The sequence below is a fragment of the Vicugna pacos genome, chromosome 8 (genome assembly GCF_048564905.1).
Source record: "Vicugna pacos chromosome 8, VicPac4, whole genome shotgun sequence".
NCBI classification, from domain to species: domain Eukaryota; kingdom Metazoa; phylum Chordata; class Mammalia; order Artiodactyla; family Camelidae; genus Vicugna; species Vicugna pacos.
The window spans coordinates 66,093,050-66,113,199 of record NC_132994.1 but is presented as its reverse complement, the minus strand read 5'-3'; the positions used below and the strand labels follow the sequence as shown (position 1 = coordinate 66,113,199).

General features: G+C 40.6%; 1 protein-coding gene across 3 annotated transcripts in view; it reads right to left on the bottom strand.

The window, feature by feature from the left end:
• ESR1 (estrogen receptor 1) overlaps positions 1–20,150 on the bottom strand; it is a 378,297-nt gene that overhangs the window by 26,794 nt on the left and 331,353 nt on the right. For all 3 annotated transcript variants that reach the window (XM_072966053.1, XM_072966054.1, XM_072966055.1), the window contains one exon: positions 1,751–1,884. In XM_072966053.1, coding sequence (XP_072822154.1) covers positions 1,751–1,884 — 134 coding nt within the window. The remainder of the gene's footprint in view (positions 1–1,750; positions 1,885–20,150) is intronic.

Here is a 20,150-nt window from a genome sequence, read left to right as displayed (position 1 = left end):
CCAATATTTGGATGGCAAAAATTCTTGCCTTTTTTGTTATATAATATGAAAAAAACCCCACCCCATCATAGGAACAGACCAGTAACTCAGGAAAAAGCTATACAGATCTGAAGAGATCTTTTTTGATTACCAAGATCAGAGCCTCTACTCTGGCTGATTCTATAATTCCAGCTAATTTCACTTCCTGTCTGGGACATTATTTCCTGGTAGAAGGAAGAAAAAAGTCCCAGCACTTGATGGGCCTGCTTCCTCTGAAATTAACACGAGAGCCGTCACGTGTGCCAGCCCTCCACCGAAGAAGGAGCAGGTTCGGGACCTGGCACTGTGTAGCCGAGTGGCACGGCTCCCAGAACTCTCATCCAATAAAGAGCCATTGTGGGATCTGGACCCTTCACCGTACGGGACAAATGGCTAAAATGAAAAGTACAATGAACATGAGTGGAACCAGAAACTTGAATGGAGTGGTAATCACTTCCTGAGTAGAGACCACATTATTTCTCATGCAACTTCATTCTGTAATTCAGTCCTTGCCTAGTGTAATAATACAGATTTCCATTTATCAGTGGATAAATGAGAATGATTACTAGGATAACTGTTAAGCAATATAGGTTGCTAGCATTGGTAAGCGGAGGAGAAGTGGAAAATTGTTAGGGGAGCTGGGAAGGGACTGGCTATTCATCAGGAAGAAACAGCACATCTCGAAAGACAAGAAAGTGCTGATTCTCTCCATATATGATTGACACAAACTGTAGTTCAGCTATTGGGAAATCTGGGACTGACCGTAGCTAATAGTGTCAGAAACTAAATCTAAATCAGACCTAGGGCTTCAAAACAGCTCTGATTTCTAGGTGAGAATGAGGTCTCAGGCATGAGACAGGCCTGGGGGTGGGGGGTTAAGTTCCAGGTTAAGGGGATTGACTGTGCAGGTGATACCCAGTTGCTAAGCTTCAGGTGCCACCAGACTGGAGATCTAGTGCTTAGATGCAAACACTGAGGCTGGGACGAGTCAGGTGCTAATTCAGGCTGAGCCATAGTTTCCATCTGGGTGACCTGGAGTGACTCATTATACAACAGCCAAGCTCACTACAAAAAAAAAAAAAAAAAAAAGAAAGCCCAGATGCCACACTCAGCTAAGTTTTCTCAAATGAATAAATAGGAGGGAATCATTGAATTAGAAACTGTGTATCAAACAAAAACTGCTCTTTTAGCTGGACCAAAGTACTGAATTCCATGTTTCTAATTTTTAGAACTAGGTGTTTCCATCTCTGAGTCAATTATAATTTTTGGCGAATCAGTTTTGACCAGAAACACGGTCTGTCTCAAATGAGCTTCTTTCCTTATGATCTAGAGCTTGGAATTGATCACAATTTCTTAACAGGGTCACTAATCCTGCCTACTTTCTGACAAATATAACTAACAGATGTCCACATCCCTGCACCAACTTAATAAAAAAAAATCCCTAATTATCTGTGAAAGGGTGCAAATATTTCAACAAAACGCCATTTGACTCAATATTCAATTTTTGTTTTTCATTCATCATAATTGACTGGCATGGTCCCACCTCCATAAGTAATCTATGAAGATGATAGTTATTCTATTTTATTATTTTATTTTATTTTAAAGCGGTGTTAGTTGTTTTTTTCCATTTGTGATTATGCCTTTGTAGTAGGTAGCTTGTATCTGGTTCAAAACATGAATAAATATTTCTTCCAGTAACCCGGTATTAAATTTTCCCATGTTATCAACTCACCAGAATTAAGCAAAATGATGGATTTGAGGCACACAAACTCCTCTCCCTGGAGATTCATCATGCGGAACCGAGACGACGTGGCCAGCAACATGTCAAAGATCTCCACCATGCCCTCGACACATTTTCCCTGGTTCCTATGAAAATACAGGAAAAAAAGTATTAAAGAACAGAAAAGCTTCTGAACACGTGATAAGGTTCACATTCTCAAAAATCTACTGTCTCCGAATCTGCATTCCACCCCGCCCCCCAAAAAAACCAAAACCTCACAGTCATTCTCTTCAAGGATTATGAACATTCATTTGAATTCTGGAAGGTAAGATGAAAAAAAATTTTCCATCAATGAAACATTTTCAAATTCTTAGAAGAGATGTATTATACAGTCCCCAAAATCTGCCACATTAAGTATGAAGTTCATCAACCTATAAAAATGATTCAGATTCAGGTAAATAATTTTTCTAATAAATATTTATGGATCTGCTACTATATTCCAGACATTGTGGTAATGAGAATTAAAATAGGGCCTCTGTTTGCAACGTGCTCATGGTCTTGAAATAGTATAATCAGTTTTAATAGACTTTTTAATTATTTAAAGTGCTTCTGAAATACCAGAAGAAAACTATGAAAACTATGAGCTGTAGTTGTACTGGAACCATTGATGCTGCCTAGGAAGACAGGTAAAGATTCACTAAGTATGTAGGAGGCATTTGAGCTGACACTTTCAGGAAATGTAGGATTTTGCTGAGCCGAGGTTTGAAAGCATCACTGGAAGAGGTCCTCAACGTGAAACGCTGGGATAACATGGAAGTACTTGCAGCAGTGTGTTAGAGAGAGAAGGAGACAGAGTAACCTGGGGAAGAAGGAAAAGGTCAGGTAATGAAGGATGTCCTACCTCATTATAAGAAGCTTAGGCCTTTACCTTGTACAACAGAGCCTTGGCATCAAGGATTTAACATTATTAGTTGCAACAATTAAATAAGCAAACTCAAAGGCTCAACTATTTTAAATATTTTAAAAAGCAAAGTATTAGTATGTTTTCCATAGGGTTGGTGCAGAAATTAAATGCAGAGATAACATATGTGAAAGGAATTCGTTTATCTTGTTATCCATGAGCTGAATTTGGGGCATGATGGCTCTGAGGGACACAGGAAGAAGCTAAAATATTTCATGCACATGCAAGCATATACATGTGAAATATATAAAAATATAAAACATGAACACCAAACACATTGTACAGCACCCTGTTTTGTTTGGTTTTTAATTGTTGTATTTTGGAGTTCTTCATCAACTATTCTTAACGGCTGCATAGGTTTTCACTAAACACAATGCTATAATTTCTTTTTTTTAACATTTTTTATTGATTTAGAATCATTTTTACAATGTTGTGTCAAATTCCAGTGTAAAGCACAATTTTTCAGTTATACATGAACACATACATGTTCATTGTCACATTTTTTCTGTTATCTACCTTAAGATCTTATATATATTTCCCTGTGCTCTACAGTATAATCTTGTTTATCTATTCTACAATTTTGAAATTCCATCTATCCCTTCCCACCCTCCACCCCCTTGGCAACCACAAGTTTGTATTCTATGTCTATGAGTCTATTTCTGTTTTGTATTTATGCTTTGTTTGTTTGTTTGTTTGTTTTAGATTCCACATATGAGCGATCTCATATGGTATTTTTCTTTCTCTTCCTGGCTTACTTCACTTAGAATGACATTCTACAGGAACATCCATGTTGCTGCAAATGGCATTATGTTGCCAGTTTTTATGGCTGAGTAGTATTCCATTGTATAAATATACCACTTCTTCTTTATCCAGTCATCTGTTGATGGACATTTAGGCTATCTCTATGTCTTAGCTACTGTAAATAGTGCTGCTATGAACATTGGGGTGCAGGTGTCATTTTGAAGTAGGGTTCCTTCTGGATATATGCCCAGGAGCAGGATTCCTGGATCTTATGGTAAGTCTATTCCTAGTCTTTTGAGGAATCTCCATACTGTTTTCCACAGTGGCTGCACCAAACTGCATTCCCACCAGCAGTGTAGGAGGATCCCCTTGTCTCCACAGCCTCTCCAGCACAAAATGCTATAATTTCTTTAACCACTTCTTTGTTGGTTGACATTTAGTTTGATTTCAAGTATTTGGCTGTTACAAACATTTCATGCAATGACTGTACTTACATGTCTTTGGACACATGTGTAGATAGATAGCTATAGAACAAATTTCTGGAAGCTGAATTGCTAAGTGGCAGGACTTCTCTATTTTCAATTTAGACAAAAAGTTCAAATATTGCTTCTAAAGAGCTTGTACCATTAGACTGTTGGTAGGAGACTATATTGGCAGAAACTCTCTGAACTGCCTGCTTTCATCCTTTGCCCATATTTTTGGTTGAGTTGTTGATCATTTTCACATTGATTCTTAAGGGCTCTTTATGTATTACAGATAATTAGCCTTTTGTTCTCTGTGCTTTTAATTCTTTTCTCATTTTCTGTCATATTTTTATTTTGATTTTGTTCCTAGTATTTTCTTCTGCAAAACAATCATTATATAATCAAATGTAACAAACTCTCATTTATGGCTTTAAAACAGTATGTCTTGCTTGAAAAGGTCATTCTTTAAGTAACATATAAAAAACTATCTTATGTTTCTTTCTATAACAGTTCCATGTTTATATGTTTAAATCTTTGATCTTATGGGATTTACTCATTTTAAAACAACTTTATTGAAATATAATAACATCAAATCATTCACCCATTTAAAGTGTACAATTCGATGGATTTTAGTATATTTACAGAGCTGTGCAATCATCACTTGAGATTTACTTTTGTGTATGGTGTGAGGCAGGGATTCAGCTTAGTGTTTCCTCTGGTAGCTAGTTAGTTTTCTTAACACTATGTATAGAATAAGCCATGTTTTTTCACACTGACTTTAAATACACTTTTGATAAATTCATTGACTTCCTCCAACTGCTCTCTAAGGTTAGTATTATTCTTCCCATTTTCCAAATAAGGGAATTAGGACTCAAATCTGTTAAGTCAAACCATGCTGCCTACCAACAAGAGGAAAGGATTCCAACAATAAGATTTTCTTTGTCTTCCTTTCTTGCTCTACTTTAATTCATTCAAAAAGATTTACTGAGGGCCCATTATATACCAGGCTTTGTGCTAATATTGGGGTACAGAGAAGAAAGCCACAGGCCTTGTTGATAAAGCAATCCAGAACAGAGGCAAGACAGATAAGAAGAAGGACAGGTACAGTGCATCATGCTACACTCCTGAGAAGAGGTACAGAAAGTCTCTTACATCTAATACCAGTCTCCCCAAATTTAACCCCCATGTGGCAACATGGATGGACCTGGAGATTGTCATTCTAAGTGAGGTAAGCCAGAAAGAGAAAGAAAAATGTCATATGATATTGCTTATATGGGGAATCTAATAAAAAAAAAGACACAAATGAACTACTTATTATTTATAACTTAGATGACTGATTCTTGAATATGCATAAGCACATGTGACTGTGCTTTGTGATTGAATTCTGCATTTTGTTGATTCTTGCTTTCCAGTTGGCTTTATTCCTTTGATAACTATGTAAGTTTAAAAAGCTAAAGCTCTAAACTGTTCTTAGAAACAATGATCAGTACATATATGTAAATTTTTAAAATACGTGCAGTGTATTGTAAATATGTATTGTATATGTGCAGTCAAATTATATTAATTTTACCTAATAAAAATGAAAAATGAAAAAAAAGAAGGAAAATGAAACCAAATGGAAAAATGGGATCCTCACATAGAATGAAAATTACCAGAAATGGCGACAACATGGGTAAATGGATAAGATTTTTAAATTATTGTTTAAGTCTCTTTAAAAGATAACTGACTGTAATAGGTATAGTTTCAGTTTTACAAGATGAAAAGAGTCGGAGACGGATGGACTGAGGGGTGCACAGCACCATGAATGTATTTAATAACACCCAACTGTCCACTGAACATGCTTAGATGGTTGATTTATGTTGTGTGTATTTTACCACAGTAAAAAAATTTCAAGATTAAAAAAAAATTAACATATCAGTATTGAAGCAACTGCCACAGTATTCTCAGATAAAGAGAAGTGAGTTTTTATGTAAAGTGCTTAGAATGGTGTGTGGTACACCATAGGGGCCGAATTTAAGTACCAGCTATAGATATATTGATAAACAGATATACGCATAGATGTCACAGAAGGGGTTGGCCTTTTTCCCTGAAGTATCCGGAAAACAGTTGCCACGCTGCATTTTGTTTTGTGGAAATCTAGGTGCATGAAAGCTGTCCTTAAGCAGAGGGGAGTCTTTACAAGCTATATTGAGGGGAAGGGTACAGCTCAGGTGGTAGAGTGCATGCTTAGTATACACAGGGTCCTGGGTTCAATCCCCAGTACCGCCTCTAAAAACTCAGCCTAATTACCTCCCCCGCGAAAAAAATTCAAAAAATAAATTACAAGCTATATTGCTTAACAGGGGGTTGAGATGGTGCTCACACCGAAGCGTCAGTTGGCCTTAAGTACAAGTAAGCCCTACACTCAAAGTGGCCTTAAACTAGAAATGAGCTTTTCCTGTCCTGTAGTTGAATTTTTTTTAAGTGGCCCATTTTCTTTCTAGTGAAAAAAATAAACAAGGAGAGGGGAAAATGTTTGGAGGATGAAGCTTTAAAAATAACAACTCATAGCCAAAATAGAGAAATGTTCCTTTCTCAGTATAAAGTCTCTTGTTTACTTAACAGACTGCACGTCGGCGGGGGGGAGCTCTCAGTGTGGGAGGGAGCCTGCGTTCACCTGCTGTGAGCAAAAGTTCAGTTCAGAAACTGAGAAAGTGGAGTCTTAACAATTCTTTTTTCTTCTTATCCCCTTTCAACGGTCTTTCACATTTTCCCACGAGGCGCCTGTTCTTAACTCTTCCGGTAAGAGTATATTCTCAGCCTCTTCTCACTGGATCTCCTGCTTTTTCTAAGCAGCAATTACTGCCTGTCCACCGCACCACGGTGGCACTTTAGCCCACATGAGGGGCCGTGGACAAAGCCCACAGCCGTGGCGCACACCCACGACTCTCAATTCAGTTCTCACTCTGCATGTGTGGTTGTATGTTCTCCCTTAGAGGATGTGGAGGGAGCAGACGTGAAGTGTACATCATTCAGACATTATCATAGGAGGACCCTGAGGCTTACCTTCCCAGCAAACAGAAGCGCTTCATGTTTGCTGGTGTGAGTTTCAACTTGGAGGGCTCCTGGGAGAACAGTCAATACGGAAAAGCTGCAATTTTCTAAGCAGGTCTATGAGAGTCTGGAAGAACTTTACGCTGACATCTCCCTAAGAATGAACTCATGGTCCTTTCAATGGGAAAAATCCTCTTGATCTAAACACTTCAGCCAGCCATTATTTGTGTAATAACTAAAAAGTCTGTCCTTTGAGAGGCCTGATGATATTTTCAGTAAGTCACTAGGATGCTGCCTGCACGGAAGTGACTGGTTGATCACGTGGTACCTGACGGTGTCTCACCAGCATTACTGCAGGGGGCACAGGCTTGCTGCATGAGCTAACAGACAGATCATTTGTCATCCTGAGATCAGGGACAAACTGATGTGGACTTTGAAGGTTAATAGATGTTTGTCACCTGTGTGACACAAAGGAACCCTTTATTGTCCACTGAGGTCATTACACATTGGGGTCAGGGCGTCATTTTCAAAGCCTTGCTGGAATATTCTATACTGACTTCAAGGAGCCAATCAGATCAGCACATTTAACTCAGTTTCAGAGGGAACAGATGAATCAACGACATCAGAAACAGGGTGATTACTAAGAATCTGGAGGTAACCTTTCTACAATAAAACAAGATGAGTCTAAATCCACGAGGAGCTCCTGAGGCTGTGAGGCACAAGGGGGATGGAAGAACAAGATTTATCTTATTTTTTTATTGAAGTACCATCAGTTACAATGTGCCAATTTCTTGTACACAGCACCATGTCCTAGTCAAGCACATACATACACATATTCATTTTCATATTTTTTTCATTAAAGGAAGATTTATTTTTACGAACACAGCTTCAGGCATAGATCAGGATAGTTTGCAAGGCAGGCCAGCCCCTGACCTGCACTGTGACACACGACAGCCTGCAGCAATGAGCTCTACGAATCGCAGCAGTCCGGGGTTCAGAGTACCTCAGAATCGTCTTGAGGGCAAACCTCATTCTGCTCCTCACCCTCTTCCAATGCCGTCCACGTGCACTTAAAAGTAATGGGGGAAGGAATGGGATTTGAAAGAGCATTTGCTCATCGAAGTTTCTCCTCTACAGAAATTAAGTGCCGGTTTTTTAGAAACCCGTAGGTACCTATTCCTCCACATGGGAAATAAAGAGTTCATGAGGGTGTGCAAACCCAAGCGCAACCTGTGCATCTTCAAAACTAATCTTACAAAATGTAAAGCTATCCACAGGCTCTCTTTGTAGAAATGGACATTGATAGATGGGAAGGGAAAACCCAGGAGATCAACGTAAGACATTCAATTTAGCCGTCCTGCAAGAACTTACAATATGGTTAGAAAAAGGTGATAAATTCAGATGCCATTTGAAGTCAATAACGTCAGGTTTTGTTGTATTTAAAGAGATTCTGTATCTTTGATGCTACAAAACCTCTCAGCACATGCTCTGATATGCCGTGATTCCATAAGTGTTTGTATGATCAAGAGGTTTGCATTCACAACTCTCTGATGTGTGGAGCAAAATGCCAAAGATGGGAAACTGTCAGAGATATATTTTGAAAGATGCGAACTTTGAAAGACTGTATCTCAAAGTTGATTACTTGAGATGAAAGTGGTTAAGACTCTGGAGTCCAAATGCTTGGGATCAAATCTAGATACCACTATTTGCCAATGATGTGACCTTGAACCAATCACTAAAACCCCGTGTGCCTGACTGAACATACACAGTTACCCAGAGGGGACTGTAAGTTGCAGAAGAAATAAGTCATCGACATACAGTTGTTTGAGATAACAGTTAGCCTACGTGTATCAACAAAGAAATGGGTCCTGGATGTGGGGGACTGACATAAAAATATTTACCTCCTTAATGCCAAGTAACAGAAACAGATACAGCAAGCTAGAGAGCCCTGTTACAACGCTGCAGACTATCTGGTAAAACCGTGGTCTGGAATAACTTGGAAAGCAGACCACTCACCTGAGGAAGGGGACAGAGCCAATTAGAGGGATGTGTGTGGCAGACACTAAGGCTGCCTGTACCAGGAAGAGGTCAACTGAGGCGAGAGCTGAATGGTTCTCAGGCAGAAACTGAAAGGAATAGGGGAAATCCCAAAGATAAATAATCTGACAAGCTTGGAAAAGCCAAATGCCTTTGGCAATGAAACATTAAGAGATGAAGTCAAAGAGCGTTCTAAGTTTCGAAAGGCCCTGTAAGCCTTCCCAATTTACAAGGTAGCTCGGTGTTCAGAGCACCTCAGGTGGTAAAGGATGACATCAAGGGGGTGTTACCTCCTCATCCAAGCCCTTGTTTCAAACAGCCTCGAGGTAGTCACCAATAAATCTTGAGGGAGAGGCCGAAGTACAAAGATGTCAGTAAGAAGGGCAGACTTGGGAACTGTGTCGAGGAAAGACTCTGGGTGTGGCTACAAGCAGATGGAACTGACAAAAGCAAATAGAACAGAAGCCTACTCATTTTTCCTTTTATTCCTTTTTTATGAGACAGGGGTACTGCCAAAGACATCATAAGCCTGAACTGAAAAACAAAAGCCTTTGATTGTTCAGGCCTCCAACCCTAATATGACAGCTGTTCAGCACAATGGAAGTCTGCCTTTTACTCAGGTCACTGTCCAACGCAGGCATCTTCCCTGGTAAGTGAACTTCTCATTCAGGGACCCAGGATCCTTCCAGCCTCCGGCCCTGCCCTGCGTAGGTCCCCGAAGTCCTCCTCACTCAGACAGTAGGTGGAGAAGAGGCCTGGGGCCGGCACGGAGCGCACCGTAGCAGGAAGAGCTGCGAGCATCGTTCAGCTCACCAAAAGGACAAGCTTCTCCACGCCCACTTCAGATGTCGCCAACAAGAAAAACGGAAAGAAAGAACCTTCCAGAAGGTGAAGGATGGACAGTTCTTTTTTCTAGAGAGTAAATTTAGGAACTAACTAAAGACCTTTCAGGGCCCTCAGAATAGAAGCTTCTTGGAGTCGGGATTGCTAAGAGAGCTCTGTAAAATGCAGCTGGAGGCCACTGAAGAAGTGTGACTTATATGTATGTCTCAGCCCAGATGGGATCTGACCTTGAGACCACGTATTGTCCTAAGGAAGCTACCTAGAACATCTGCCATTTATCAGACCCTTGCCCTAAAACAACTTGTGCCAGTCTGTCCCTTCAGAACAAATACGTATTTTCTCGTGTCAGAGAACAGCATCTTGGCTTTTGCCTTTATAAACCCCCGACTCCTTCTCTTCCCCAGGACACTCTCTCGGTTTTACCCAAAGCTGTGTCTTCTGAATTGCGGTTCTTAAGATCTGAAATGAAACTCTTTGCTTTTTGCAGCTTCGATACTGATTACCGTTCAACGAGTGATACTGACTATTCCCACTTCCTGGTTTCTCAATTAGAGTTTTTGTGGCCATTACTTTGCCCTTATTCCACTACAGGGATAGTGAGTGTAATTGTGGGTTGAAGTTGCCAGACCAGGAGGAGCCACATCCATGCCTGGTGGAGAGGATGGCACCCCACTGAGAAGTCTTGGAGTGAGATGGACCTGGTGGGGCTGGCACAGTGGCTGGAGGCAACTCTGGATAATTTCTCTCAGGGAGGGACCGTGTGCATTCTATGTATGGAAGGACAGATATTTCATAACCAGAAGTGAAGACTGTGACAAAGGCTGCCATATTGATCAGAACATGCTTCCTTTTCCTCCTGGGTATCCTCCTAGACACACAAGCATTTCCCACCCTCTCCCGCAGTTCAAAGTGGACATGTGACTGGGTTCTGGCTAAAGAAAAGTGAGTTTCCATCACTTCTGTGATGAAGCAGATAAGAAACAGATGCACCTTCCCCTGTCCCTTTCACCATCTACTGCTTGAATGGAAAGCACTCAGGACCTAGGATAGGGCAGAACCAGAGGCTGGAAGGATCCTGGGTCCCTGGACGGAAAGGTCACCTGCCACAGAAGATGCCTACATTGGGCAGTGACCTGAGTAAGAAATAAACTTTCACTGTGTTGAACAGCTGACGTTTCAGGGAGAGCTGTGACAACCATTAGCCTGTACCCCAAGACACAGAATAGATGCATGGATCTGATTTCTCCCAGTCCCACATCACTCTGGACATACTGACACACAAATACACCCTAGGATGCAAAGATACACTTACCTTCTGGAGACATGGCTACCCACCAATCAGAGAGATAGTTTTAAAAAATGTATCTCTATGGCACATTGCTTTATAGATTCTACTCAGTTTCAACTGGTAATTAGGAAAGATGTCGATGAATATGTAGCATTTGATGTAGGTATTCAAGGGCAGACAGAGTAGGAGGAAGGGCATTCCAGGCACATTAAATGATATTGGTCAAAGTCAAGAGGTGGGAGAAGATAAGGCATATTTAGGTAGTGGTGAGCAATCCAACTGCCAGAGTTTGGTAATTGTAAGGAGAGAAACTTGGAAAGAAAGCTTAGCCAGTGTGTGAAGAGTGGTTAATAAAAAGCTTAAGTGATGATTCAGGAAATAATATGTAAGAAAAGGTTATTAAAAGCTCATCAGTGGGTGACAATATCAAGTAAATGCTTTGTTATGATTAATTTGGCATCAGTGTCCACAGGAATGTAAGGGAGAGAGGTGAGGGGTCTGGGAAGAGTCTCCAGGCATGAGGAAGGAAGAAAAGGCATGAGACAGTGACCCTGACTGTAAGGACAGATATAAGGCGTATTTTGGAAACCTCTCGTGAAGGAACAATCAACAGACTTTGGTGAATGATCCACAGTGTTGGGCAAAGAAAGGAAGGATTTAAAGATACTTCTGAATTGTATGTCAGGGCAACTGAAAAGGTGATGAAAGAAATAGGGGAATTCAGCAGAAATAAAGAAATTCAGAGGGGTTGTCTTATGCCAGTAGAAGAAAAAAAAGGTCCCTTAAAATTATGAAACTTAGAATTTCATAGAACCATCTAAATAGAGACGACAAACAGAAAACTGAAAATGTAGGTCTGGAACTTGAGGGAGAGGCCAGAATTCCAAATATGAGTTTGAACTAGTTTTTCCCACTTACTATAGTGAGTATCTTTTCAAATTGGAAGGTCAAAACACACCTCATCTTCTAAATAAGTGCCCCATATTTCACTGTATTCGTACTTATGTGAGTGTGCCCCTATTGATGGGCATTTATATTGTTTTCCCTTTTGGGCTACAACAAACAGTATACAATTTTCATTCTCACACATATACTTTCTACGCTTGCAAAAACATGCAAAAAATCTTACACATAATAATAGCAGATCAAAGACTATAAACATTTGAATTTTAATAAATATTGCTAAATGTTGTCCAAAAGATAGTACCAATTTGTACTCCCCGAACAGAGCATGAAAATATCTGGAAATAAAGATTTTGGAGATATCTGAAGAGGGATGGGTAAAACAGAGAAAGGCAGTGAGCTCATCAAAAAAGCAGAGAGAGGGAAAAGGGGAGACTGAAAGAGAGGGCAGAGGAGAGAGAGACAGAGAGGGAAGAAGCAGGCAGAGGGAGGGAGCTGGGGACAAACAGCATCTCTGGCATCTCTGGGAGCCAGAGTGGACTCAGTCAACAAGAGGAGTGGTCAGAGAAGTGGCAGACTAGGAGGGATCAGGACTCTGAAGGCTAGATGGTCAAAAGGAAAAAGGCAAGGAAAGGGATGGACCAAAAGGAGGGACTGACAGAGGGAGGTAAGGGGAGAAAAATGGAATACAGACAAAAACAGACCCAGTATCGTCATAGGAGAAGGAATGCCTTCTTCTAACTCAAGAATAAGAAAAGAAATAGTGTTGAAGCAGAAATTTTGAGAAGTTAGTGTTAGAAATAGTGTCACCTCAAATTGCTTAGTAAGTGGGAAGGACTATTATTAGCAGAAAGTATGGGAAGGTAGATTGAGGAGGGAGACTTCAGGACACAGGAGGAAACGGTAAAAGTTGTTGGGGCCCTGGGATTGGAAAAGGCTCAAGAATGCCCTTGGATCTCTGGCCCTTGCCCAGTCTTCTCAAGCCCATATCTTACTGACTACCTTGTAATTTATGCTGCACAACACTCCTGAACAAATGCAGATTGTCCATCGCACTTACTCGTGATTGACGTATGTTAAGATAATCACCTCCATCCCACTCCATCCTGCTCTTGAATATCTCTTTCTCATCTTTCAAGGTGCAGATAGGTACCTCCTCCAGGAAGCCTTCCTTGACAGCCCACCATTCTTTATCCCCTCTGCATCTGTGCTCTGAGACCATCCTTTACACCAGTAATCAGCAATTTTTTTTTCTATATAAGACCAGGGGCAAATTTTCTAGGCTTTATGGGCCATACAGTCTCTGTTGCATCTACTCAATTCTGACACTTTATGGTTTAAGCAACTTTAGACAATATGGAACCAATGAGCATGACTGTGTTTCAATAAAACTTTATTTACAAAAATAGTAGCAAACTTGATTTGGCCTGTGGGTCATGCTTTGCTCACTCCTGCTGTGTACATTGTTCTATAGTCAACAAACTTACTGAGCACCAACTATGTGCCCACATGTGGTGATAAGAAAGTAATGGTGAGTAGACAGGGATATACCTGCCTCCAAAGGAACTTATAGTCTCTCTGGGACTCAGATAAGGAAAAGAAAAGAAGGGAAGAGAAAGAGAAGAGAAGAAAAGAAAGGAAAGAAAAGAAAAGGAGAGAAAAGGAAAGTGGAAAAGGAAAGGAAAGAAGAGAAAAAGGAATAATTAAAGTTGTAATTAGCGGCAGAAGGGAAAAAAACTAGGTACTAGGGTAATGAAAAACAGGGATTCATATGTAGGGGAGAAGTTTGAGATGCCTGCAGGATACCCAAATAGATCTTAGTGATCTGGAATGCAGAAAAAACTTTGCATCTGGAGATTCAGCTTTGCGAGCTTCCGAGAAAATGTGTGAGTGCAGAGGGAGAGAAACAGACAGCATCTTGGGGGAATCCAGCCTAAGAGGAAGATGAGGCTGACAAGAGGAGTGGTGGGGGTGATGAAAAAGAACCAGAAAGGAGGGTGATGGAAGACAGAATGATTCTAAATGACAGGCTAGAGGAGTCAAGAAGATAAGCCCAAGTCTGGGGGCCAGATCAAGATGGTACCTGGCTTTTTCTGTAGAAAAAGTGGTGAGTCGCCCAGGGATGGAAGCAATAAAAGGAGACAGGTGGAGGTGGCCCGAGGAGAAAGACTGACTCTTAAGGCACAGAGAAAAGTTGAGGGATTTTAGAGGGTAGTTTTGCAGTGACTGACTATGGGGCTTAGGATGGATCAGGAGGAACATGAAATCAGAAAACTGTAAGCAGAGCATAGGAAGCATTAATATGTGGAATCGAAAAAAATGAGACAAATGAATGTATTTTCAAAACAGAAACAGACACACAGACTCAGAAAACAAACTTGTGGTTACCGGGGGAAAGGGCAGGGGTGGAGAGACAAGTTGGGAGTTCAGGATGTGCAGATACTAACTACTGTATATAAAACAGAGAAACAGCAAGGTCCCACTGTAGAGCACAGGGAACTATACTCATACCTTGGAATGGCCTATAATGAAAAAGAAAAGGACAAGGAATATATATGTATAACTGAATCACTACACTGTACACGAGAAATGAACACATGGTAAACCGACTATACTTTAATTTAAAAAAATTTTTTTAAAAACAAAGAATAGGAAGTATTAAGTGTCAGAGATGAAGAGTAGGTCCGGTGAGAAGGGCTGGGGGAAGCAGAGGCTTCAGAGACTATCAGCCTGGAGGGGGAGCTTCCAATTTAAGATACTGCTGGTGGTGCCGTTCTCAGGGATGGCATCCACGGAAGTAGGGAAGAAGCCAAATTACTGAAACGTAGAACCTTAAGAACACTGAGACCAAGGTTCCGGTCACTATAACAAAACACAATACGAAAAGACTGATTTAGAATTGACAAAAGGTCTGACTGTTTTGAAAAATTACCAGGGCTCATTTGTTCCTGATTCTTCAAATACCTCCCATGTGTGGTGAAGTCTTTTCCTCTAAAGACGATTCTGAACAAACGCAATGATCTGAAGTCTGCAGGAATGGGTTCAATGAATTCACGAGCAGGGGCGCACACCTCTCTCAGGCCCGACCTCCCCTCTGTGCACCTGTCGACATGGAAACCTCATGGCACTGGGCCGAAGTCTGTGCTTCAGTGTGAGGGTACTCTAACTTTCGCAGGCTGTATGTCAAGGCAAATGAACTAAAAACTCATAATAACTGGCAAAAATGTCATTCCTCTTGGGAAGCACAGTGTTTAGGTAGAGAAAGAAAAATGGAATCAAATAAAAACCAATAGAGGAAATTTTAAGAATATGGCCAAAAGATCATCTTCTTAGACTTATTCTGAGAAAAAAGGAGATAAAAAACCATATTGTATGATTCATTTAGAAGGACTGGATTTCAAGTGGCGATGACTTGTGGTCCATTACCTTGAGAAGAGTTGCTATGAGACTGAAAGCCAGTGCTATCTTCATTGGGAGTTGGGGAAATAAATGCATGGAGCAATTTAGTAGCATTTTAGAAATGTACAGGTCTCAGAAGGCACATTCCAAGTCAAGCAGAACTTGCTGAGGAAGTTGGGAAGTGCAACTGCAGGAGGAAAATTTTCAGTTCTCTGCTTTTCTCAGCTTAAATCCACACTGAGTTTTCTTGCCATTGCTGTTTTTCTTTGAAACGTAAGGGAATCTACCAAGAGAAGCCAATCAACACTGGCACCCAGTGAATGGACTTTCAAGCACAGGAGAAAAAAAGCCAAAAGGATTCTTTCAGCACAAGGAGGTCTGTGATCATTGAAATCAATGAAAGGTGTGAGTCTTTCTCTCAGGCAATGTCTTCAGAGTACTTTCAGCTCAAGGAAAAGTCACTCTCTTTCTGAGACTTGCCTCACTGAGGCATTAACTCACTGATTACTGATGTGTTGAGATGGCCGCCACAGGGTACCTGGCTCTCCACATGTATCTAACGTAAACTCACCCACTTCCAGAATGGAGACCCTACTTATGCCCCCCAGTCATGCCCCGACACAAGGCCAAGAGGACTCTCATCCCTGATCCTCTCTCTTCATTGCTGTCTCTAAGGGTGGGCTTCAGCTGTGCAAGAGTCATCGTGAGCCTCCCTCCAATCCTGGCAGCAGAGTACAGGTAACTGATACACCTATTACTCACCCGGAAGGATCCAGACCCTCTTTGTTCACGCCGGTGCAAATGGCAAATGGCCGTGAAAATTACACAGGAAACATTAGAGTGACTTACCCGAAGGATGTGTCTGTATATTAGCGTCAAACACTTAGTCATCTAATGTCCCATTATCTTTATTAAACTATCTGTCACACAGGAGGAAGACTCTTGGGAACTCTTTGCTATTTACTTTTCTCAGTATCAGCAGACCGATAGTCAAGAGTTTTTGAGCCAAGAGATATTTCCTAATAAACAGAAAAAGCTTTAACATGCACTCTTTTCATATACTTTTGGGTGCTAAAGTGTCCAGAAAGGAGGTTAGAGTTGGTTCTTACAGATGCTTCTGTCAGAATGTGTAAAACACACTTCTGGGTTTGAATGGTTTGCCAAAGGGAGATGGAATTCTGCACTTCTATAGATAATGATCCACTTGAGTTTGCTTGTTCAGTGTATACAGTTTAAGGGCTAAAGTCAGTTCCTAGAAGAAAATTCTCTAATGGTTGTGTCTACTCAAATATCCAGTAGAAAAGAGAGTCGATCAATCTTTTAAGATGCCCACATAAAGTATTTAAAGCATCCAGAAGAATACCTCAGCCATTCCGTTTTCAATTTCATGTGTTGGAATCACACAGACAAAGCAATTATGTAGTTTTTCCTCCATGTACATAGATGAGCAGATTCTATTAACTGGAATGAAGGCAAATGAATAAACGGAGAGGATGTGGTTCATATGTGTTTTTTTGAGAAACCAATCATTGTTTCCTCTGTGTATGATTCCCATTTCCCTTCTGCCTTGACTTGATTTGAGTTATGCACTATTTTTTGAGTCCATTATATATGCCAGGTTCGGTGGTAGACACTAGGAACTCAAAGATTAATTTCATTCATTCATTCCTTTATTCATTCAGTGAATATTTCCTGAGTCAGAATCGACTATGCTTTAGGCACTGAGTTAAATGTTGAGGGTGTGACAATGAGAAAAACATCGCCCTCCTGCAGTGTGGAATTTAGTAAGGTACATGGGCATTAAATATGCACACACAAAAAACAATGAAATAAAACTAGTAATTGCAATAAAGGCCAGGAAGGAAGAGTACAGGGTCTTATGAGAGAGAATAATAAGAGGACTGTCTTAGATCAGGGGAAAGGTGGGTGTCAGAGGAGGACTTTTTGAGGAGGTGACACAATCTGAAACCTAAAGAATTAGGAGTTTCTCAGGAAAAGATTTGGCAAGAGTGTATATATGTTTTGTATATATGTATATATGTTTTGGAAACAAAAAAAATCACTTGATGAGTCTGAGATTCTAAAAGAAGATCAACACTTTGGAACTCTGGAACAACTCGGTGATCTCGGGCACAGTGGTCCTGGGTGAGACTGAAGAGGCAGCTCAGAAACAAAGCCCTCAGGCTGTCATCAGGAGGGCAAATCTCCATCCCCTGGCCAAGAGAGTCCACTGCAAATTTAAGAGAATTCCTGGGAGAACTTAAGAGAAGAATGGTCAAGATTTGTGTTTTCCAAGGATCAGACTCACAGTGGGTTTATCTCCTCAAGTCTCTATAGCAGGAAGAAAATAAAATTCCTATTTCTTAATCTGACCATTCCAATTGCAAAAGTCCTCATGCACACAAAACCCAAAACAAAATGTAGCACAAAATCTTGTTTTGTGGTGCAAAAATAAAATGCAGCACAATCGTTTATGGCCATGGAAATGTCTGAAGAAAAAGCAATTCATTTCTTTCCTTCTTTCTTTTACAGAAAACCTTAACCCACTCACTATCCTTTAAGACAAATGTCACATATTCAATATTGGGTGTTGCAATTCTAAGAACTAAATTAACGACCCAGGAATTCTCACAGGGATTCTAGAGTCATTCATTCAATTAGATCTTATCAAGCTCTTATTAGATCCCAAGCTCTTTGCAAGTTAGTCGAGGTACTTACTTTCCTGGAGCTGCCATTTAAGTGGTAGAGGCAGGTAAAGAAAAGGAAATACACAAGTAAGATAATCTCCAATTGCGACAAGTGCTTTTAGAGGAAATAAAGCAGGGAGCAGCAGGCAAGTTGGTAGAGGGTCAGCTTCAGCTAGCTTGTCCTCTAGGAGGTGACGTCTGAACTGAGGCCTGAGTGACAAGATATTTTGAGGTAACCTGGGCTCCATCTTTGGAAGCGAAAATTTTCAAGTGTTTTTCATTAATCATGTATTTCATTTTTCAAGGTAGTTACTTTAATGGTTGGTTTTAAAGCTAGGAGAAAGTATCCTGGCTTTGAGACCCAGTAAGGAAGACTGATACTTGCAAAGCCTTGTGCCAAAGAATCCGAGAAACTTGAACTGGAAGTGGCCAGAATGCTGCCTTCCTCTTAGAATCTCCAGCCTTTTCATGCTAACGTTAGACCTAAAACCATCAAGAGAATAACGGCTTTCCCTGGAAGCCAGTTCACAAATACGGCCGTGAATAGTCAACAGAAGATGGCAGGACCTCTTAGCCCACATTTGAAACAACCCTGTTTTACTGAATATATCTTTCTTTAATGTTTACAACTCTTGTAGCATTCTTTCGTTTCCTTCATTTTAAAAATCTTGTCTTCTTTTATTATGGACATTCTTTGCTTTGAGTTCACCATATAATTTCTCCTTTCTAACTTCATTTCATACATCTCAAAGTTTTAGTCAAATGAAAATACGGATCTAAAACAAACATATTAATTCGAAGAAGGGCAACTGACACTGAGAACTGTTTCCAATGTGGTAGGGGGAGCGGATATGTCTTCTTTATCGGGGTGGTTTGGTGTAGCTCTTGCATATCAGTGCTGATTTATTTGTAAATTTTTCTTTTGACTATGTTAAAATCTGAAAAAGGCAGCCATTTTGCGTTGTGCAGCAACAGGCAGCGTTATGTAACTGGTAAAGAGCACTGGCCCAGAGGAGTGAACATGTGTTTTTGGCCCAGCTCCATCAGTAACTGGCTGTGCAACCTTAGGCAAATCACTTAACCTTTTAGGAATTCCACTTCTTCAGCTGTGAACAAGGAGTCTGGACCAAATCAATGGTACTCTAACCATTTTTAAAAGTGGTAACCTTATTAAATAAAATAATATATGACACTTCAATTCTAAAACAGAACATAGTGCATCTGCTTTGGAAGAACTCTAAGGATGTCGCAGAGGCCACACCTTCTTCCTTCCTTCAAGGCAACTTCTTAGTCACCTCCTTGGAAAGACCCACAGAAGGCAATTTGAAAAGCTCTGCCCTGGGTCTTAAATGCTGTTGCAGTTCTGACATAATGACTCAATGACTTTGCAAGTGCAAATAGGACCAGTCTCCAAAGTAATACCTCACAGAATCAACATTTTACAGACTTACTAACATTTACAGGAAGTTAGAAGTGTTCATTCATTCTCTTTAATCACTAAGCTCCACTTTTGGTGATGAAACTTCTTAAAATACTGTTACTCTGAGCACGAACAAAATCTCATAGGTTAGGTCATGATGTAAACTCCAGGAATAACCACAGAATAACAATAAAAGCTAACATCTGTTCTGTTCTCACTGTGTGCCAATAAGCATGGTCTAAGCACTTGGCATCTACTCCTTGAATCCTGATAAAACCCCATGAGAAAGATACTATTATTTTATAAATACGAATTTGAAGCACAGAGAAGTTAAGTGACTACCCAAAGTCAGCTGGTGGCCAACCTGCAGCCACGCTGCATAGCCCCTGAGCAGCCATGTGCCTCACTCCCATGTGCCTTTATTCAGCTGCACCCCTTCCACACTCAACCCTTTAAGAGGCCTCTCTGGGTCTCCCCTCACACCCGAATATCTGAACATAAGTGTGGAGAACCGTGCCCTGCTTGATTTCCAAGCTCCTGTCCTGAGACTTTACAAATTCCTACAACTTTCTTTTCAATAGGTTCCAAAGTTTGTTCAACTGTCAAGTACGTGGTGTCAGTCCTGGGACTAAGACT